Genomic DNA, 23,040 nt, shown 5'->3' with positions numbered 1-23,040 from the left:
ACACAGATAATGCAGTTTAAGCTAAATAGAAATATAGAGCAGCTAAATGTTTACAAGAAGAAAAACACATGCTGCAGGCCCATTTTAAACAATTAGCCCAATGGTAACAGATTTGTTTTCTCTTAGGCCCCGCCTCTAATACGCTACCTGTTTCCTACACAGACGAGGAAGAAGGAGAATCAACCACACAGAGTGGGAGGGATCATCATTGCATATTACTTAATAATTAAGGAACTGCAAAGGAAAGGTTTACCAATCTATGATTAAAATATTTCATCAACATTACTGGTAACAACAACCTCATCTACCATATCTTTATCTCCAAGAAACTCTGTAAAAGATAGATAGATAGATAGATAGATAGATAGATAGATAGATAGATAGATAGATAGATAGATAGATAGATAGATAGATAGATAGATAGATAGATAGATAGATGGGGGGAAAAGCTCCAGTAACATGAGACTGTACGCTAAGCAGAAGGAAGGAGCCCAGGGGCTAGTGAGTGTCGGAACCACTGTCTAGGATGAGACAACAAACATCCTTGAGTACATCAGAGTACATCGAGCTGGACTGATAGCAGAGAGGAATGTCTGTCCTGAGTATGGCATGAAAATCCAGAGTTAAAAATGTGATATGCCCCCCCAGGGTGGTGAAGAATTACCATGCTAAGATCCTACTGGTCTTCCAGATACAGACAGACAAACTGATGATGGCTAACTAACCAGACATAGTAGTGGTGGAGCAGCAGAGGAAGACGGCCACAGTGATAGATAGTAGCTATACCGAGTGACAGCAACATCAGGAAGAAGGAACACGAGAAGCTGGAGAAATAACAAGGGCTCAGAGAAGAGCTCGAGAAGATGTTGAGGGTGAAGTTACAGTGGTCCCAGGGGTAATCGAAGCACTCAGTGCAGTGACCTCAAAACTGGGTGAGTGGCTCCAGCAGATCCCAGGAACAACATCCGAGATCTCTGTCCAGAAGAGCGCAGTCTTAGGAACGGCAAAGATAAAGCACAGAACCCTCAAGCTCCCAGGCCTCTGGTAGAGGACCCGAGCTTGAAGAATAAAGACCACCCTTTTTATACATATATACACAAACAGCTGATAATCATCTTCAAATAATGTCAATTTTACAGCCTGAAATACAAACTACTGACCTAAATTTCTTATTTGTTTGGCACAGTTTTGAGGTCTACACTTTATTCGCTTTGCTAAAATTACTTATGCCTCACTCATACCATCAGCATCTAATTCTTGGTGGGATGTATATTATGCCATATTTTCAGGGGTAATTCTTCTAAAATTGCAAACTGTAGCAACATTCATCTACATACATAAATCAGGACATTGTTTTAAACAGAAAAGGGCTGCAAAGAAACTAAAACAAACTCCTGATTTTAGAATTTACACTTCTAATAACGTTGTTGTTGTTGTTGTTGTTTTATTAAGCGGACAGAGTTTATTTTATTTTATTTTTACGGATTACCGCACGTGTTTCTGACGTAGACAACTTCCGCCTCGGACGTCACCGCTGTCAGCAAAGATGGCGGCGTCCTGTGTGCGGACCGTGGGCTCGTTTCTGGGGAAATGTATGACATGCAGCTCGAGTATAAACACAGTCGCCACGCAGGTAAGCCAACAGGTAGAATTAACGTAGCGTGTGACATTTTAACGCGTTATTTCGCCTTTAACGCACGCGAATATGTTTAAATAAAGGACAAAACAGCCTCGTCCTTGAGTTAGCGGCTTCTAGCAGGGTTTGTTAGCCAAAACTCCGCTGACGGATATTTAAATTAAGAACCTGTCACCACGTCTGTAGTTTCATGAATGTGCCACAGTCGTTGAGGTGCTTTATGTCAGTTTACTGAGCTCTTAACTGTAATTCGGCTGTGTTATCGAGCTGCCCTGGATATTTGTCTGACAATAATGGCTCTTTTCCCCCCGTCCCCAGGTGCTGCTGAGCAGGCAGGTATGTGTGAGCTCTGCCCTGTGCAGGAAGAACCTGGCGGCCGCTGGACCGGAGAAGTTCACCCTGGAGTACATCCAAAAGCAGGTGGAGGAGTACGAAATCGGGAAACGCCACCTGGCCAACATGATGGGAGAAGATCCCGAGAACTTCACCCAGCAGGACATCGATGTAAGTTCGCTTTAATTAGAAAGAATCTGGCAGCAGCTTCTAAAGCATCACACATAGGCAGGATGCTTTATGTGGGAAATAAAGGATAAAAAGACGAGAACGGCGAGGTTTTCATGTGATTTTTTTTTTTTTTTTTTTTTTTTTTTGCACCATTTTAAGCTTTGAACTGTACATGACATAGTTGGGGATTTTCAGCACTTCTTTAGTGAGTCTTGAGTACTTGACAGTGGTGTTTGCAAAGGTATGTGCAATTGATGTAGTTCAGGAGCTGGCCTGGGCAGCGGTCTCTTAATTTTGGCACTTTCGAAAAGAAAATATAGAAATATAACTGCAAATTAACAGAAAGCTGGCATGAGTGAGTGACCAGGTGACCCTAGACTAGGGCTGCCACAAACAATTATTTTGATAGTCGACTAGTCACGGATTATTTTTGCGATTAGTCGACCAATCAGATCATGCATCCATTGGACGTAAAACGTACAGCTTATTGCATCAGCATGTGTCTGCTCTTATATAACTATCATTATCTTACAGCTTGAAGTGTTTAAGGTATGTGCTAACTAAAAATAAAGACAAGATGATAGTTTATTAAACTTTTAATGAAATTTGCAGATTGTCTCGGTGGAGTTTAATAAACTCAGCCGTCTGCTCCTTGCTATCTAAAATATAACGGGACACCGGAGTATATTCTCGAGCATCTCACACTTCTGATAATCAGCTGTCTGCTTGACATTTATTCAGCTGTGTAAAAACTATAACTTTAATCTCAGCCAAACCGATTTACTCAGGAACAAAACAAAAAACTGAAAAAAGCCAAACAATAACATTTTTAAGTTATCTAAGTGACTTATATATCATGTTTAACCTGAGTAGCGAAAGACTGCAGGGATCTGAAAACAATTTGCCGGGAGTCCGGTGTTTTTCGCAGCTCTAGTGAGCCTTGCCCCCGGCTAGCTATCGAGCTGGTGGATAACAGACATCTCCGAAAATGTCGGAGCGCTTTTGAAAATATGTGGTGTCTTGATAAACTGAGCAGATATTTGAGGTTTACACAGCTACATTCTCGCCTGAAAATATGTTAAACGTTTATTTTGTGACCCAGAAAGAATAATAAGAGTAATATTAAAACTAACTAGCTGCCCTCATTTTTGGAAACTGAGCAGGGCCGCGCTATGAATTCTGGGGTAGGCTGGGCCACGAAGCGACCCATCCTTCAAATCTGAGGAAAAGTAGGGCCATTTATCGGCCGCATATGTCGGAGTCTTCGAATTTGGACAGCCTTTGTCGTGGCGCTGTAACGTAATCGGCCTACAAATGCAGCCTCAGGAGGATGTGGCCCTGAATTTGGACACAGCTATGATACCGGAGTTGCTTCTTCTTCTTTGGGGTTTAACGGCAGCTGGCATCCTTGTACATGCAGTGCTGCCATCTTCTGTTTCAGTCCGTTATTACACTCTTAAATCCTACTACTTATTCCTGCGTCTTTTGGGATCTTACAAAGCTTCAAACGACGCGTCGACTATTAAATTAGTTGTCTCTGATTTTGATAGTCGACGTAATCGTGACTAGTCGACTAATCGTGGCAGCCCTACCCTAGACAAAAGGCTAATCCTCACATCTAAGATTACAACAAACCACCCTGCAGCCACACTTACTACTGAACTACACACCTGCTGATGCCTCCCCGTGCTCTCTGTGTTTCCTGCTGCCATCTTCAACAGCCAGTCTTTTAACCTTTTTACACCCAGTTTTAAATGAGCGTCTCGTTTTGGGCAAAACTGCAGTCTCAGACCCAGATCTTTGCTTACTGTCCATCTGACATTTGCTTTCACTAAAAAGTGTCTAATCCCATTTGGATATCAGAATCAGAATCAGAATACTTTATTAATCCCTGGGGGAAATTATTTATATATATGTGGCATTTGCTGACGTTCACTATATTAAATTAAAATGTGGAGTCCGTTTATTTTTTCTCACCTCTCTAGGCATTAAAACCTCCAGATCTACTGAGCAGATGACATGTTTATATCACATCTCAGTCAAATGCTCAGAAAGCCACTAAATGTGGATTAATACGCCACTAAAAAAAGACCCAAACAAACTGTGGTTGACTCCTGTTTGTTTGAATTTCCTTTTTAGGAACATTTCTGTAAATTAAAAACAATAAATTTTGGAGTCTTTAGCAGTGAACAGTGAGCTGTAAATCTCTGAAATGCTGAGTTTGTGCGGCAGTGTAGATTCCTACTGTAGCACGGTGGCTTTGAATCCACCGTAGGCCATCTTTGGTATGTCGTTCCCCCTCACACCATCCTATCTGGCATTGCAGACAGAAGTTTGATGCGTTTAAAGCCTCCCCTCTTTGTCAGCATCATTAGCGTCGTTTGGCTCCACGTGCAGCAGGCAGGTGGGGCCGCGTCTGTCTAATCCACTGCATCATTGCTATTAGCAACGCCCTTAAATGCACCCAAAGCTTGTTTGTGATTTTTCTTTTTTTCTTTTTTTTTTTTGGCAATACATTAGCCCTCACTGCTCCAACCATTTAGCTCGATTTCCCACCCGTCCCTCGTCTGGTCCCCAGTGCCCCTCACAAATAATGAAGTGAGCTGTTTGCGCCAGGCTGTGAAAGCCGAAGCGACGGCCAGCAGCCCGGACTTGGATGCGTGGAGGGAAAGAGGAAAATTTGGGAGGACTGCAGAGGTGCATAGTGGGGCACCTGAGAAATCCCTGCGCTCCAGTTTGGAGTCCAGACTCTTCAGGTGTGACGGTGATAAAGACCCGGGGAAAATCAAAAGGATGTTTGCAGCCAGGAGGAGGAATTAATACAGAGCGCAGACCCAGAAAGGCCAAAAAAATCTCTTCTGACTGCTGAAAACTAAACTCTGATTTTTTTATTTATTTGTTTTTTTTCTTTGTTCTGGGACTCGGGTGACTTTTTGAGCCAAATTTACCTGCAAGTAAACGAGCACTGAAACAGTTAGACAGTATTTAATAGATTAATCATAAATAAATGAAATATTTTTCAGGGAACTGTTTATAAAGTGCTTAGAACATTATCAGGTTAAACAAAGACGAATAAAAGATGATTTCTGATTTTAGAGGTAATAAGGAGGCTGAAAAAAGTGTCACTAACTGCAGTTCCTCTAATGGCCACTTGAGGCTGCTTCCGATAGTGAGTCAGTCCCCACATCATGTTAAAATTTCCAACTAGGCTAGCTTCTCCCTTCATAGCAACTGTATAACTCATACATATGAATACAGATAAAGCTTAACTGCCATTCAAAAAACCATTCATGAAGTTTGTGCTTTAGTTTTGGTCGTGTTCTTGTTAGCGATGATCACAATTTTTGAATATTCAGTCATTAAATTATATATAAATTGTCCATGCAGCTATTTATGATCTTGAAGCTCATAGTTTGCTTGTTTTTAACTGGTTCCTGCTAAGATGTAACACACTGCTACAACCAAAAGGCGGCAGTAGTGTACCTACAAGCTGTTACCGGTAAGAACTGAAAAACAAAAATAAAAGTATGTACCAGTTAGAGATTATCTGCTACTGTACAAAGTGTATTTGAAAAAATAAAGGGAAATTGGTTCTACCATAGGCAGTAGGATTCCATCTTTTATATACAGTCTCTGGTCTTTAGTCTGTAGAAGCTGCAACTTGAAAGAATTTGTCTTATTTAGCTAAACTGATTTCTGAAAAAAATATACATTTGAGTACATTTGTGGCATCTCATGCAGCTGCGATAGTGTTAGTAAACTTATATTAAACTGGCTGCATGGGTGGGGGGGGGGGGATCCAGCACAGGACCCTCCGAGAACTGGAAGGCTGCTGAGTGCAAATATAATAGTTAAATATGAATTTCTGTCTTTGTATTTTTTATCACAATTAATTGCTGTATTATTAGAAACTGGTTTCATGCAACGGACAACTTGACTCCATTCAGTTGTCGAGTCGGCTGTTATGGCAACTTTTACAGCAGGTTTCAGTGAGTGTTGAATTGTTTGACAATCTCAATAACTGAAGTGAGACAACTTTATCTTATTGGATAAACAGATACTGGCAAAGTCTAACTTTGAGAACATTATTTGCAGTACCGTATTTTCCGCACTATAAGGCGCACTTAAAATCCTTTAATTTTCTCAAAATCAACAGTGCGCTTTATAATCCGGTGCGCCTTATGTATGAATTCTGGTTGTGCTTACTGACCTCGAACTGATTTTATGTGGTACACAGCACTCAAAAATCAGTCAAAAATGTTTTAATAATAATAATAATGGATTGGATTTATATAGCGCTTTTCAAGGCACCCAAAGCGCCTATTCATTCACTCTCACATTCATACACTGGTGAAGGCAAACTACAGTTGTAGCCACAGCTGCCCTGGGGCAGACTGACAGAGGCGAGGCTGCCATATCGCGCCATCGGCCCCTCTGGCCAACACCAGTAGGCGGTAGGGTAAAGTGTCTTGCCCAGGGACACAACAACCAGGACAGAGAGTCCAGGGATCGAACCGGCGACCTTCCGGTTACAGATGCGCTTCCCAAACTCCTGCGCCACAGTCGCCCACGTTTTAGTACGACTTTGGTAAGCTACGAAGCCGCACTGCTTGATGGATTGTTGGAGCATTACGGCTATTGTAGTCAGGAGCCTGGCGGAGTAATCTGGGTCAAAAACCCGTCCTCTTCAGGTCCCATTGCTGCTTTACCAGGTGTAACAATTAAGTTTAACATCCATGAAAACAGAATTTATGAAATTCAACAGAGTTAGAAGTTAGCAGGAAGTTAGCTCGCTAGCTTCTACCTAAACATGATATAGCATGTTCTGACTGAGAGATATCTGAAAGAATTCAAACTTACAGCTCTGCTATCACTTCCAACATAAATGAAGACAGAAAACTGAACAGCAGTGACTTTTTTAGGGTTGCTGAAGTTGGACTACCTGGTATATAATGATATGCTACGTGATCGCTAGTGACACAGCTATGTTAGCATAACATAAACACAGTGAAGCTGGAGGACGAATGCTAACCTTTTTCCACTCAATAAAAGTTGTGAGACCTCCCGGGACAAATGCAGGGACAAACGCAATCGCATGGCATGATGCTGTAAACAGACCAAACTTCAGTCAGGAGAACAACTGAGGTAATCCATCCACAATATGAGGTTAGTCATTAATATACTGCAACAACATGGGAACAGAGCAGCTGTGAGCGAATTCAGCATTAGTGAATCAACGGTACAGAGGTGGAGGAAGCAAGAAGAAAAGGTTGACTAAAGTTTGACTTATCTTACTGTTTTGTTTCACTTAATGCGCCTTGTGTATGAAAACAGACCCATTCATTGACAGTGCGCCTTATGGTCCGAAAAATACGGTATATATTATTGCAATACTCGACATATTACAAAATGTTAAAAAATCTCACAGATATTGAATCGTGCAGTGAAATTGTGAAGTTTTGAATCTTCACTCGTGGTTTTGTAGGTTTAAAATAACTGTTCATCTTCGTCTTTGATCTTTTCCTCCACTACTGTCTGTCCTGTTGCAGCTTCCTATTTCACCGTGAAGTAAAAAAAAAAAAAAAAAATCTTTGTGCCCTGTGGCTCTGCTAAGTCGTCTTTTCCCCTCTGTCACTCCGTCTTCCCCCCCTCGGGGAGCTCTTCCACATCTCTGTCAACTCTCTGGGGACGCACAGGTGCGTCTTCATCTGTTCCTCGTCTTTCCCTTTTCCTCCTCCTTTTATTTTTTTTTCCTACCCTTTAACTTCTCCTCACTTGTCTTCCTCTTCCTGCCTCTCACAGCTTTAGCGCAGACATTTCCCTCGACCGGCCCCCTTTTTTCTTCCTACTTTTCCGTCGTTTTGACAACCTTAAAGGCAGCAACCTGCTCTCTCCCCGCAGCACCTGCTGCCTCGCTAATTGAACCGACAGAGAGAGCAGGACAGGAGGAAGAGTGCAGAGATGGTGGGATGAAGAGGGAGAGAGATGAGCAGGCTGTCTTGATGAGGACAGCGGGCCTTTCTTCCCTCACACACACATTTCCAATGCCATCTGTAGCCCTGCTAATAACACACACAGCAGAGGATGAACTCGGAGTGAACTGTTAGACATCCACAGTGTCCTCTGTTCGCTGTCAACAAAGCCTAAACTTGTGCCTTTTCATGCTTGTTTTCTCCTCTAACTACACACACACACACACACACACACACACACACACACACACACACACACACACACACACACACCTTGCTCGCCTTTCCTTGAACCCGCAAGCAGCTTGCTCCTCTTACTCTGTCACTTTGTTGGTGTGACCTCTGTTGTGTGGACATGTCAGCGTTGTCATAATGTGCTATCATCTCTCAAACTGCCATCTCCTTTTATTTATTTATTTATGTATTTGTTTGTTTGTTTGTTTCTCTGTCTTTCGCCCACAGAGAAGCATCACGTACCTTTTTCCCTCCGGCCTGTTTGAGAAGACAGCTCGGCCGCTCATGAAGGTAAGACTGCACGGTTTAATTTACTTGTTGGTTAAGCGTTTCCCTTTTTTCCCCCTATTTACTTCCATTAACCTGTCATGGCAACATCTTTTAAATTAGGCTATTGCTTCAAGGCTTTTTCACATTGTCAGGAATCTCTGTTTAAACAAAACAAAAGACAAAAATTGAATTTTACAAAATGATAAAATGCTCTGGTGAAAATTCTCATCTTTGTGTTGTTGGGGTCGGTTTCAACCCAGTTATAATATGAGACTATAAAACAATAATTAGTGCCAAAACTGAAATCATAAACACACTGTGAGGTCACTAACACTGTCAGAGAGAAGTTAGGGGTTTCCCTCTTTACCTGTTTGTCTCCTTCCCTGAACAAACAGCCCCCTTTAATCCCCACTGCTTCAATCTAAAGGTCCACATGAAAAGGTACAGACATGTAAGGCATGTGCAGACCAACTCGGTTTAGTTGCTAGCTTTCACAGTACACATCTCTCTCTTGTAGCATGCAAAAATAAGCAGATTTACAATAAGCCAAGCTGTGGTTCATCATATCTGGACACAAAACATTAATATGGATGAGCCAGTTTCTGTGGAGGACGACGATGTAGATGATCAACCAGTGGACACAGAGACGTCTGATTTTCTTTACCATCTATGATCTTGGACAAGAACTTCTCAGGAGGACACGTTCCATGGTGGGCACAATAAAAAGAAAAACAAAAATAAAATCTGAACTGGGACAGGGCTCCACTTTCTTCAAAACCAGTTTTTGTAGACACCAGCACTGTTGTTTCATATTGTCCCATTTTTTTTTTTTTTTGCCCTTTTCTTAAAGGAAATAGGTAGTTGAAATATTAAAATAGAAAAGAACAAACGAAACAAATTTAGTTTAGAGATGTTCTGTTCAATTTACCTGTTTTTTTTTAAGATTGAAAGGGATGTAAAAAACAAACAAAAGAAGCTTAGTGCTGAGTAATTTCTCTAATGTTGGTGGGTCTACAGTGGAAACACAAGCAGCAGTTTGATGGAACGCATCAGTTCTGGTGCTTTTATGATGAAATGTCCTCTATCTTTTCAGTTTGACCTCAGGTAGGTTGGTAAATTGTCTCGTTCACTGTGGTCACCAGTGTAAATATAAACATCACAAGCACAGGTACTTGTCTGGTACATCAGTGAGTTTGAGGGGTAAACAGAAGCAAAAGATGGTTCCTGAGTAGAGCTCAGGAGTGGTGGCTTTTAAAGCTCTACACATCACCAGTTGTTTGATTTTATTTATTTGGGGTTTTTTTTACTGAAACAAATCTGTTTTTATTTCCAGCATCCTGATGAAATCTTTCCCAAGCAAAGAGGTATGTAAATCTGCTCCTGAATGCATTTTTTATTCATTTTTTTTAACTGAGGGTTTCCAGAGCTGATTCACTTTCCTCTCCATAAAGCTGTCCAGTGGGGAGCAGACGGGCGGCCCTTTCACTTCCTGTTTTACACTGGCAAGCAGTCCTACTACTCCCTCATGCATGTGAGTACGGCAGTACAGCTGGAGCAGCGAGCAGCGCTGTCAGTTAAACCTTCATCCCCCTCAAATCCCCAGCTCTTCCTCACCTGCTCCCTCCCTGCTTCCCGCACCCTCGGGTCATATCCTATTCAGACAGAGTGAGTTGAAAGAAGATGGTGCCGTTCCCTGGAGGAGCAGCGAAGTCAGATCCTCTTTTCCACGCAGCGGTGTGAGGGAAGAGGTGGGAGAATAGAGGGAGGTGAGGCGAGCAGGAGGTCAGAGGTAGTCCAGCTTAACATGCGAATCTCAGGGGGGAACCTGCTGCAGAGATGGAGGCTTATTTTCACCTGTTTGGATTCATGTTGAACCTTTTGAGGTCATCTTTCATCTGTCATACCGAAGGTTTATCTGTGTACCATGAATTTACAAAACATAGTACCAACAGTAGTTTTTATTTATGTTTTTATGGCATAGCCTTGAGTCTGTTTCTGTACTTACAGTCTGAGGTCAGGACTAACCCACAATCTGCTGCACGACTTCCTGTTCTTCTTGTAGCTGAAGATATTTTTTATAGCCCTGCATGAATGTAATTTTTTTTAGCTTGTTTTCAAACTGCAGCAAAAGGTTGTTTTTGTAATATAGGCTGCATGTCACTAAGAGATGTAGTTTCATAGCTCACATTTAAATGCAGTTCTTGTCAGCTGATGTAGTTGTTGGAAAACGCTATGAACTTAAGTATTTATAGTATATATATTATATTTATTTCCCTGCTTCAGCTGCCATCAGACAACTTCTTCCACCAAGGAAGTAAAGCTGTTACACTACACCAGATGCCACGTCACGTTATTCGCGTACTGTTATTTATGACTTGATTGGTTTGTTTTTCTTTTGTGTGGAACTGAAACCAGCGCGTTAAAACTGAAAATCTGGATGTAGCTTCCCAGTCTACGTCCACACATAAATGGCATTTTGGATCACTGAAAATTGAGCTTTGGAAAAACTCTGGCCAGGGTGCAGATTTTCAAAAAATTGTGCGCTCTGTTATTGTTTGTGGGCTTTTGATTGGCAAACATTTCTTCACGGTGAGGGTTGCACCATTACCTGTTGGTTTTGTACACTCTTGACCGTCCTTAATGTTTTGCTTTTTGACGTAGACTGAGATATGTTTTCAAAATGAACACAGAAAAAAATTTTCTGGATGATTTTTTTAAAATGATTTTTTAAAATCATCCAGCCCGAGGATTTATATCAGTCAACCATTTGGATTTTATCACTATGAAGCATTTGAATATGGAGGGTAGTGCCCGGATACTTTTAGGTGACCTTGTAAATCTTGTTAATATCACGCATTTAGTTTTGTCACTGTTTAAAACAAGTTTATGTGCAATAGCAGATTTCTAAAATTTATCAGAAGCCAACTGCAGATTTGCAATGGTCAGATCAAGGGAAGAGACGGTGGCATATGAAATGGTGTCTTCTGCATAAAAAATTGCATATGACAGAGATAATATTGTGTAAAGAATAAATAAGAGGTCCAAGAATGGATCCCTGTGGAATACCTAATCACCCAGCCCCCAAATCTCAACAAACAAAACTAATGGAGGATTTTATTTTTGTTAGGGCTCTTGAAGACTTGTGAAGACTTTTAGCACAAAGGAATTCACAACACTGTGACAGTTTTGGGTTTGGTTGTTTTTTGTTTTGTTTTTTTTGGGGGGGGAGGGGGGGGGGGGGGGAGTGTTGTACCTGAATGTCCGTCTGTTGTGTAGGTATTTATTGGTCAATATTGGCATTTCGACAATAGTTTTGTACATCTCCAGCTTTTAATCTAAGCAGTGAGCATCACATGTCATTTTCCTCCATTCTTAGTTATCAGGAATGGGACTTGCTAAGAACATGGACATTCCTGCTTCTGTTGCTCTCATAGCGCTCATACCGAGGCTGTGCATCGTGTGACAGAATAAAAGTACTAGAGCTTTTGTTGCATCTAACTTTCCCCCTCGGTGATTATTTTACATTTAAATACAGCTGAAATCACAGCACAGACAGCCATTATCTTTAATTCAAGTCTGGGGTGATTTCCTTACCTGATGTCGCAGTTATATAATCAGACACAAGCCCACCTGCAGAGGTTTATTGTTTAAGCTAATTACAGACTCTATTTTCTTCATGTGGAGATGTTTATCATCTCACCTCTTCAACTTGACATTGTGCGTTAGTTTGCCTCGTTGTTGCAAACTTAACAAATTTGTCACTGGGTTTTGCAACTTTTTATATCATTTTAGCAACTTTTCTTTAAATAAGCACATACACAGTCACAGGCTGGCTCACTGACCTTTAACATTGTGTTGTTCAGTCAGTCTGTCCGTGTAAACAGAAGGCAGTCGAGGCTCCAATCTTGGCACCCCAGTGCTGGCTTTCAGATCCTTAATCGTAACTCTTTCCCCCGTAAATACAACATTTAGTGACCTCCCCTGCACCCTTAATGAGGAGTTTTGACACCTCATTATATCTCAATAAAGATTTGGTTTTGACACCATTAGAATAGGTTGAGTTTTTCCAAGGGTAGCTCCGTACTCCGTAAGCAGACACCACCCTCACTAACTTCTGATGCACCCGGGCATTTTGTTCTTTGAGCAGGCCTGAAATATGACAGAAACTGCTCAGTTCAGGCTTTCAGGGGGCACCAATTAGCACTTACATACATACTGATTCTCATTCCCCTCATCCTCTTCTGTCTATGTCTGTGTACATGTGATGTTTGAGGGTGGCTTTGGGATCGGCTTAGCCTAAGCGTCCAGACCTGCTCTCTGGGTGCTTACTAAACATACCAAACAGGACCTGTCTTCCTGTCTTAGGTTCATCTACTACAAATCTCAGAGAGTTCGAATATCAGTGGTCACCAATAGTCAGACCAATATTTAAATTTGAGGTCAAGGTCAGAGGTCAAGTTTTCTGAAAATCATGTGAACACGGTGACTCCAGAAATGAAATATACAAACATATCAAGCCTCTTAAAGTGAAGATAAACCGTACACTGATGTTGAGACCACAAAAGAGGGAAAATTTAAAAACTACTACAACAGAAAGTAAACGCACATCAGCAGTATATCCAGAATCCACTAAGAAAAATAATTTCAGGGCATTTTTGTCCATCCTGCAGTGCCGAGATCATTTGTATTAAAAAAAGATCAAATGATGTGTTTGGCCTGTGTAATAGCAAAACAGCCGTTTGAGACAAAGATACAAACACAACAGAATTTTAAAACTCTTTTGATTGGAATAAACGGTGTAGTTTTATTTTTTTATGTCCAGGATTTGAGTCCCATCAAAGGTGTCTGGTTGTCAGGCTTTGTCCCGCTACGGGGAAGACCTCCTCCTCGGGGATTTGGAGGGAAGCGGGGCTGGGCGATGAAGAGGAGGATGAGTGGGGCAGATGAGCAGGCACACCGTTCACGCTTGTTCTTCTGTCTGATTGTATCTGCAACACAGAGGAGAGAGAGAAGAGGGGGATGATATGTGAATATTTGTCCCCACACACACACACACACACATCGTTTTGCCCTGCAGCTGTAATCTGCACCCCCTGCTGTGGGTTTAAATAGGTATGTCAGACATGTCTGTCTTTCCCGTCCTTCCCATCCTTTGCCCTTTACCCATCGTCTCGCTGTCTCACAAGCCCCGGGAGCGTTGCCAGGAGGGGGCAGTGGCGTGTAAAGAAGCAGCCTTCGTGCTCGGCTGCTCTCCTCTCAGCCGGCGTGGCACATTAACCTGCTCGCTGCTCCGCTGAACCCTTTATGGCCACAACTCCAGGGAGGCCCGAGAACTCGCCTTCCTTTTCCACACGAAGACCGAATAAATGCTGGTAGTTAATGCCTCGTTCTCACGTAGCCGGAGCTCTGAACGTGCATTTGAAGAGCCTTTATTGACTGTCTGTCTCTGTAACAGCCTCGACTTAAATGTATCCAGATACTGCCCCACTACTCTGCCGCCTCCTCCTTTCATCCCGCCAATCCATGCGAATTATTCCTCGCCATTGTAGGAGCCAGTGTTTGCATACGTGTAACTCAAGCTGCCCTCTCCTCTCGCCTTCTTTTTTTCTGATTTTTCTATTACTGTATTTTTTTTTTTTTGTAAAGAAAATTGGTTTTTCCTTGATGTTTGCTTGATTTTCTTTTTCTCTCCTCCTCCCGTACCCCTCTGTCGCTGGTCAGAGTGGCAGCGGATTAGGCACACTCTATCAAGAAGGAATTAAACAAACATCTGGTGAATAATTGACGGGGAAATGAGTTCTCACCCAGGCGCTGGGTGGCTAAGGTGGGGTGGGGGTGGGGACTGCCTCGGGGACGTGACCAGCATGCCCACCCTCTCCTCCTTCTCTTCCCCCTGATCTTACCCTACCGTCTGTCTGCCTTTCTGTCTGTGTCCGTCGCCATGACACATTCTCCCCAGGTTACCCCCAGCGCGGCATTGATCCGCCGCTGAGCGAAACTCTAGTGTTGGGTATTTAACTCCAGATTTTTTTTTTGCTCCTTCCAGCTCTGCTTCAGTTGTGTGCAGCACAAAGCAAATAGAAAAGAGTTTTTATCCTTTAAAAGTGTTTAGTTGTAATCTACTTTTATTCTCATTATTTTTAGGTTTTTTTCCACTAAAGGCTGATATGAAGTTCTTTATTTTCAGTTTCTCAACAAGGCTGCAAAGAAATTAGCATCTTTTACACTAAAGTCTTGAACCGTCTGGGTCTTTAACTCTACGCTCACTGGTCAATTCATTAGTTACAGCTTCTTTGGAGAGGAAAAACCCAACAATTAAATGGCCCCAATATGAGCAAGAACCTGGCGACTGTGGGAAGGAAAAACTCCTAACAGAAGAGAAACTTCCAGCAGAACCAGGCTTGGGGAGACGCGGCCATCTGCTGCGACCAGTAGGGGTGACGAGAGTAAGACAGGACAAGAGACACACTGTGGAAGAGATTAATAATGACTAATGATTAAATGCAGAGAGGTGTATAAAGAAAATATCCTCCAAACCATTACACCAGCAGCAACCTGAACTATTGTTATAAGGCAGGATGGATCCATGCTTTCATGTTGTTTGTACCAAATTCTGACCCTACCAACTGAAACTTGCAGAAGAAATCCTGATTCAGATCTGCAAAACTTCTATTGTCCAGTTTTGGTGAGCCTGTGTGAATTATAGCCTCAGTTTCCTGTTGTTAGCTGACAGGCGTGGTCCTGTGTGGTCTTCTGCTGCTGTTGAGATGCTCTTCTGCACACATTGGTTGTAACGAGTAGTTTCTTGAGTTACTGTTGCCTTCCTATCACATGGAAACCATCATTTTCATCTGACCTCTGATGTCACCGGGACATTTTCTCTTTTTCAAACTATTTTTTTTTGCAAACCCTGGATAAGGTTGTGTGGGACAATCCTAACAGATCAGCAGTTTCTGAAATACTCAGACCAGCCCATCTGGCACATGTCTAAAGTCACTTAACAATGATTCAGTTTGACGCTGAGGTGTCTTAAGCTTGCAACTCTGGTCACAGGAAGTAGTCTGACTGTGTAGAAATCCATGTGAAAATGAGCCTCCAATTATGGCCTCAGTAAACTCTTTGCTGATAAATCTATGGTCTCAGTCTCTTGTTTGAAGACTTATTTAGTACAGCATGAGGTTTATTTCATAAGCCTAGAGTCAAAAAGAAGGATGAAGCTTCAGGGCGTCACTTGTGACGTTTAGGTTTAATTAAACAAGATGTTGACAAAGAAATCTATACCTCATCCGTCTTTTATTGTGCAGAAATGATCAGTAACTGTACACAGAACATTCAGACTTTGACTTTCATGCTTTCAATGAGTTAAATGAGCAAGATTGTGCCAAAGGTCAGCAGCGGGCGATGTAGGTGTAAAAGCTGTTAGCAAAATAAAGAGCAGTGAATCAGTGCTTTATGATCATGTCACAATGATTTCTTTCTAAAGCACAAATCAACCCTCGTACACCCCTGCGCTGCCCTGCCAGAAGGTGCTGTGCGGATGCAGCCAATCAGCAAGGTTTAACCGTTCCTCTGTGGCCACAGAGAAGAGAGTCAGACAAGTACTGTGGTTATTTTCATAATCCTTTTGGTGCTTTAGACTTTAACGGAAGGAAGAAAAACAGCTGCCTGAAGGAGGGGAAAAGACTTCCTGGGAATGAAAGTTACTTCCTAAACAGAAGAAAAGGCTTTTGGGCAGATCACTCCATTTCCATCACTCATTAGTTGTTCAGTCTATGAAATGGGTAAAACAGAAATGGAATGAAAACTGTTTCTCCTCTTCTGGTTAGAATATGGCTGAACGTTTCCTCGTTCTTGAGAGCTTCTGTTGGATTTTTAGGCCCCATGTCAGTGTTGATGTAGGGCTTAAATCTGACTGTGTTCAGTAAGATTTTTCTATAAGACTGAGGAAAGCTTTTGTTGTTTTAGGATCTTTATGGCAAAATCCTGAAAATCGAGAAGCACCAAGACCGTCTGAGGGCCAAAGGACTTTTCTCCCAGGATGCCCAGCTGATGTAAGAGGAGGAAGAGTCCACAATCAAAAGTCTTTAAAGCTGTTTTGGCAGTTTGTCTTTTTTAGTTCACATCTCTTCCTGTTTCCATTAGCTCCCCCGGCCCAAGCCGGTGGCTGACAAAGGAGGAGCTGGAACTGTTACTAGTGGAGACCATCTCTACTCATGATGTAGGTTTTATGCTTTTTGTCGTCCTATTTTGCACCTCTTCTGTGTCCAAGAGTTTGATTTGCATTTTTGTGCATTTGTCTTCAGTACGACCGTTTTATCAAGCTGATGGAGCACATGCTCACCATGCCGTACAGCAGCACGGAGGAGGAGTTCGTTCAGCGATACCGTCGGCTGCTGGAGGCTCAGTCCTTGAAGCAATTGGTGCCACCGCTGGAGAAGGATGAAAATGGCGTGGCCTTCAGCACCGCGGAGGGTAGGTTCACAACAGCGATGTGTTTCTCAGAAGTCTCACTAAGTTTTGAAAATCGACCAAAAAAACAGTTTAACACAGAAAAGGAACCTCTCAGTTTAAGGCACGTTTGGTTGATTTCACCCTGGTATGTCCCTTTTAATGTGGCTTTTTGAGATCTGTACATGTGTACTAGAGGTCAGCATGCATATTCTGTATAGAAATAATGGCCACCTTCACCACCTGTTGTTTTCTTGTCACAGTGGAGCCAGTTGACCAGGCACAGCCATCACAAATGGATAAATTAGCAAGACCAAAACTGTTTTTGTAGTAAGATGTAAACACGTTAATCTGTAACGTCAGACATTTTAACACGGCAGTCTGTGGAGATTCAGGTTTTGGTATTTCTGTCTTGGCTAAAACTCTGATAATGTGACAGTCTGAGCAGATTTAGCCAGGCTTAAAAACAAATGCAAATAATTTCATTGCACAGTTATTGTGGAATTCAGAGTATTTGGGGGAAATTTAAAAAAAAAAAAAAACAGCATGATTTTATTTTACTGAGCAAAGGTCTTGAGCCCCTCCTCAGTTCTTTATATTTTGCTTCCAAAGAGCCAGACTAGTGTTTTTTAAGTGCTCTTTAAGCATTAGTTCTCCAGGCTCTCTGAAGATCTATCAAAGCACTTCTTTGGACATCAGCTCCTTTTTCAGTTGTTTTCATTCCAGTTGTTGTTCCAGACCATTTTCAGAGGAATTTTTTCTCTGAAAGTTTTTCTTTGTTAGGCAACTTAACACTGAACTATGACTCATTCAAACATTAAAAAAAGCTCCTAGCTAAAGGGATGAACCAGTGTTGTTAAATTGTATCTTTAGGCACTTTTTTATTAGCAGCCTGTCACAAGAACACACAATTTGTACCCTTTTGTTTAATCTCTGAAAAGTTCCAAAGATAACAAAGTTTAACATTAAATAGTATCATTGCACCAAAAAGGTGATTCTCAAACAGCTGTTAGCTAAAAACTTGGCATATCTCAGCATGGTGTGCAGGGTGTTCTTAAAAAAATTGAGGAAACTGAACAATTGGAGGACAAAAGAAGTTTCAGGTCTAAAAAACTATTAGTAGATGAAATGTATCATGTCGAGCTGGTGAGTATTAAGAATCAGGAACTTGAGAGATGCATCTGGACCTTCAGCTCATCATCTACTGCCATTCTTAAGGAAGGGAAACAGGGAGAAAGGGCTGAGGCATCCCATATTACACAAGAATTGGACTAAAAATCAGTGAAAATGGGTCTGATGGAATTTTTTGGTTCAAAACATCATCAGTATGTACGGAGCAGGTCAGGAGAGAGACCACTGTAAGTGTCTACATCAAATAATCATCAGACACCTCCTGGGTATCAATTCCTTCTAATGTCTGATTGAGCCCATCAATGAGGGTATTTTCTGCTGAATTATCATGCTTCATGCCTCCCTCGCCTAAACAAAGTGTTTTGTTTTCTTGCTACATGCGAGACCAGGTAACTTCCTCCATTCCCAGTCATTTCTGGGATGATTTGGAAGGTTAAAAAAGATAACCTTTGTAGTAAACTTGCAAACATGACACTCGTGTCTGAAATAAAAAATCAGACTGTTTCATTTTCATTCTCAGGTCGGAGGAAGACATCAGACTCATCAGTGATCCTGCGGGACTGCGGCTCAGGACACATTACTGTCAACGGCCAGGACTACCTCCAATACTTCCCCGTGCTGCAGGACAGGTGAGGAGAGCAGCGCGAAGGTTTCCACTCTGAGCAAATAAGCCTTTCCACCTCACAGCCTCTCCACTGCTTCATTCACAGATACCGTTTTCTTTAAAATGCAAGACGCGATGAGTTTTACTCTCCACCCTCCACCCCTACCTCTCCAAAAAAAAAAAAAAAAAATTAAAAAGCAGCTTTTTCACTCTTCACAGCATCGCCTCGTTTTTTATTTATCTCCTTGTAGTAAGTTAATTACACAGTTGAGTGATTGTGTGATTGTGTGTGTGTGTGTGTGTAAGAGAGTGTGTGTGTAAGAGAGTGTGTGAGTGTGAGTGAATGTCCAGAGCTGGTGTTGTCACGCAGTGTGAGGACGGGGCTGTAATTGGAGCAGAGAGGTGACAATTGACTTTGTCAGCAGCTATGGGCCATTCAGCCTAAGACGCCATCCAGAACACAGACACTTTCTTTTTCACACACACACACACACACACACACACACTCTTATCCTCTTCCTGCTGAGTCAGAAGTTACTCTGTTATATGTGGTGGTGAGATTGTAAAAGAAGGCATTTCACAGCGCCGAGATCCTCTACGCTTGTCTGAAAAGTCACCCAACCAGACATTAAATTAGCTAAGCCTCCGCCGTTGATACCGCTATCTGTTAAATAGTGCACACTCCTGGTCTGCCCATTCAGCCACGTTTCATTCTTTCACCTTATTATCTCTTGGTCATTTTCTCCTCCTCTTTTTTTTTTTTTTTTTTTTAAATACCTCTCAGAGAGCAGCTGATGTTCCCGTTGCAGTTCATGGGCGTGCTGGGCCGCTTCAACTTGGAGTGTAAGGTGAGCGGTGGGGGCAGGTCGAGCCAGGCGGGGGCGCTGAGACTCGCCATTTCCCGTGCGCTGCTCAGCTTCCTGTCTGAGGGAGATGGGGAGGCGATGAGACAAGGTGGGTAGTTTTGCTTTGTTTTGTTTTGTTTGTATCTCCTACAGCAGCATCCTGTCTGAAAGCTACTACCACTGATATACTTTTACAACTTGGGATTAAAAGAGTGCTCATTCACCAGCTTGTGCAGCTGGTTTTAAAAATCTTTGGTTGGATGGACATATCTAAGCATGGTTTGCAGTGTGTCCTTAAAATATTTGAAGAACTGGACAAGACATGTAAAGCCTAAAAAAACAGTATCTGAAAAGCATGTTCTTTAAGGTAGAGGGTCTAAAATCTCATGACTGGATGTCAGTAGATTACATATTGCCTTTACTGGGTTCTGTTTTCCTAAGCATGGATTCGGGAAGTCTGGGGGTCTACTTGGGTCCCAGTCACGTAAAGTTTGTCGTCGGATGGTTAGTGCAAAGGTCCTGTTTGGTTTTTGTTACCGTGTAGACTTCTCCATAGAGAATTTACATTACACACTGACTTTAAAGAAGCATAACAGGAATGACTGCTTGGCCGTCGGGTCTGCAGCAGTCTGTTTGCATAACTGAGGATAACCTAGGCTTTACCCCTCCCAATTAAGTGCACCGCCCTAGCTATGGCAGCTGCCATGTTTTAGTCAGCAAGGAGAGATCAACAATATTAAATTTAGACTGTACCCCATAAAGGCCACACCCGGTCGGCATGTTTCTACTGCTGTTTGTGTAAAAAGGGAAAACAAACAAACACATTTTGTAAACTGTAAATGAACATATTTGAATAATATCAACACTTACCAATAAAAAACAGAGATGGTTATCCCCGAGTCACTCAAGTCACCGTTCATCTGTAGCGAGAGTTCTCAGACAGCAAAGCAACTCTAGAAAATTTCCTGTTACTAAGCACAGCTGTATTTTGCCATTGTTAGCCTCTGTTAGCTGCTGTTAGTTTCACTGAGAATAAAGTTTCACTGAATTGCTGCATTCAGACACTTAGTTAATAAATTTTCATACTGTATGAGAGTTTGTCACAAGGAACTTGGGATTTTCAGGAGGCACGAGCCTAACATTAACTAGCATAATGTTAGCTTATAATCAGCTGTTGTTGTTTAGCCGGCTCGTTGTCACCAGGAACGGGAGGGTCACATGTCTAATCTGCTGACATTAAGTAATTGTGACAATAACGCAGAAAAGTGCCATCAGATTTTGAATCTATCATGCAAGGAAGCATCTGATTGATAACAGCTTCATTTTTCTGCATGACAATGATCCCAAACACACTGTTAGTGCAGTAAAATCAGAGTTGTATAGAAAAACATACAGTGGAACACTATCAGTCATGAGTCGGACCTCATCATTGAAGCACTGTAGGATCATGTTGACAGAGAACAGAACAAAGCACAGTATTTTCTCCAGAGTTTGCTTTCTTTTTTCTTTTCTTTTTTTTCTCAGCTAACCTTTTTTATTAGCCAACTATAATAAAGTAAAGTTATTTAGTCTTGAATTTATTGTGTAGTTTTTATCACCTCTGGTTTTCCTGATACCACAAAGCTTCGTGACAGCTGGTTGTTTGCTGCTGTGTTTTTTGTTACTTATGCTGGGCTTACACTGTGCGATTTTTGGCCCATTTTGAGTCGATTTTTGAGTCGTGCGACCGTTTTGGCGATCGGCCCGATTTTGGCCTTCATCGTGCGTCGTGCATCGTGTAGTATACGTGGGGTAACGAGACGCGATTAACACCTCACGACCAGCTCCCGATCATCAATCGCTTGGTCGTGAGGATTTCAAACCTGTTTGAAATCCCAGCGACCGTCGTGAGGGTGTCACCGCAGTTTGTCACACTGCGCACGCGCAAACACAAATGTCAGCGAAAAAGACGGCGCAGCACGGCAGTGCAGCGTGTGATCTGGACACAAGCGATGGAGGCACAACTTGTAGAACTTTGGAAAGCTCATCCGAGCCTTTTCGATGTGGCCTCACAAAATTATCACGACCACAACAACCGTGAAAATAGTTGGATCTACACTGCTGCTCAATCACAGCTGCCTGATCAATGTTTTTCATTAGCAATTTAGCAAAGTTGATGGTGTGTGTGTCTGTGTGAGTGAAAGACAGAGAGGTAGAGCGAGCGACAGAATTTCTGTTATAACCTTCATTTTATGTACGCACAGTGTGAGCACTCAGGTCGCATCAGAGCATCGGGCCGTATAGTGTGAGACCCTGCATCGTGACCTATGAACTTCTAACCCCTGCGAGTCAACCGTACAGTTTGAGCAGAAGCTGAATCGCGCGACTGAAAAAATCGCAGTGTCTGCCCAGCATTAAACGTTACCGTGATCTTCCCTACCATAAATATTTATGTCACTCTCCAGTCTCATAAGGACTACTTGTGTTATGACATGCATGTACTAATGAACTAATAGATACATAAATATTTACTCATCTGCGCCTGTGTTCAGTTATATTTCGTTCTTTTCATTGTTTTTCCCCAGCTGGTCTGCTGACCCCCGACCCAAGAGTGAGGGAGAGGAAGAAGCCTGGACAGGAGGGAGCACGACGGAAATTCACCTGGAAGAAGCGCTGAGGGACGGATCAGTTCCACCTGAGCTTGGATATGAAACATTCAAACTGACTTCTGACATCAGTGAAACTGCTTTATTTTCTCTCCAGAGGCGATGCCACTCTGTCCTCTTTAAGCTCTTGGTGCCAAGTGCTATGCTTTCTCACATGGTTTTCATGATGCACCTGCTGCAGGGAGCTCCTTCAGCCACCAGATGGAGACATGTTATAAGAAATTCATAGTTTGGACTGTTTATCTGTACATCAATTAATAAATTAAAGATTTTCTATAAAATATAAATAAAGGTTGTGATATTTTTGGCTTGTTTTTTTTTTTTTTTAAATACCTTCTTAGGTAGTAGGGTAGGTACCTATGTTCACCATAGTGTGAGATTATTTTATAGTAAATGTTAAAGACTCGAGGCTAATTTTTTTTTTTTTTTTTAAGTCAGGAGTAACGATTTTGCGGCAAACTGTGCAGTTTTTGAAGCAAAACTAAGAATTTTTTTTTTTAGATTGAAACAAGTCAACTGTGGTGATGTTTAAAAAAAAAAAAAGTTTTTATATAAACAAATCTACTAATCAAATTAATCAAATAAAATATGCTGCCAACAACCTTCAGTAGAACCAGATATGATTTTATTCCGCGTTTTACGTTTTATTTTGTCAAAATCCATGGCCTACATTACCCACAGTGCAACACTAACGCTCGGGCACTACCTTCGTGGATTCGGAGTATCCGGGTGTTTTCGGGAGTGTACGCTA

The 23,040-nt window shown here is 42.0% G+C and overlaps 1 protein-coding gene across 1 annotated transcript; it reads left to right on the top strand.

Annotated features, from left to right (window-relative positions):
- Positions 1–1,512: 1,512 nt before the first annotated feature.
- mrps9 (mitochondrial ribosomal protein S9) lies at positions 1,513–22,594 on the top strand. Its single transcript, XM_084921801.1, has 11 exons — positions 1,513–1,633; positions 1,955–2,140; positions 8,575–8,637; positions 9,950–9,980; positions 10,068–10,147; positions 16,582–16,667; positions 16,759–16,834; positions 16,920–17,088; positions 18,716–18,824; positions 19,584–19,753; positions 22,209–22,594. The coding sequence occupies exons 1-11, from the start codon at positions 1,547–1,549 to the stop codon at positions 22,298–22,300; spliced, it is 1,149 nt and encodes a 382-aa protein (XP_084777927.1). The 5' UTR covers positions 1,513–1,546; the 3' UTR covers positions 22,301–22,594.
- The last annotated feature ends 446 nt before the right edge of the window (positions 22,595–23,040 follow it).

Source organism: Perissodus microlepis, chromosome 23, assembly GCF_051167445.1.
Source record: "Perissodus microlepis isolate ML-2025 ecotype Zambia chromosome 23, ASM5116744v1, whole genome shotgun sequence".
NCBI classification, from domain to species: Eukaryota; Metazoa; Chordata; class Actinopteri; order Cichliformes; family Cichlidae; genus Perissodus; species Perissodus microlepis.
The sequence above is the reverse complement of the archived record's forward strand: the minus strand, read 5'-3'. Positions and strand labels throughout refer to the sequence as shown.

Bases quoted from the DNA above. Each gene is read 5' to 3' on its own strand.
- mrps9 (XM_084921801.1), top strand. From the start codon at position 1,547: ATGGCGGCGTCCTGTGTGCGGACCGTGGGCTCGTTTCTGGGGAAATGT. The intron at 1,634-1,954 runs GTAAGCCAACAG...CCCCGTCCCCAG, and splicing joins TAAACACAGTCGCCACGCAG to GTGCTGCTGAGCAGGCAGGT. The intron at 2,141-8,574 runs GTAAGTTCGCTT...TTTCGCCCACAG, and splicing joins TCACCCAGCAGGACATCGAT to AGAAGCATCACGTACCTTTT.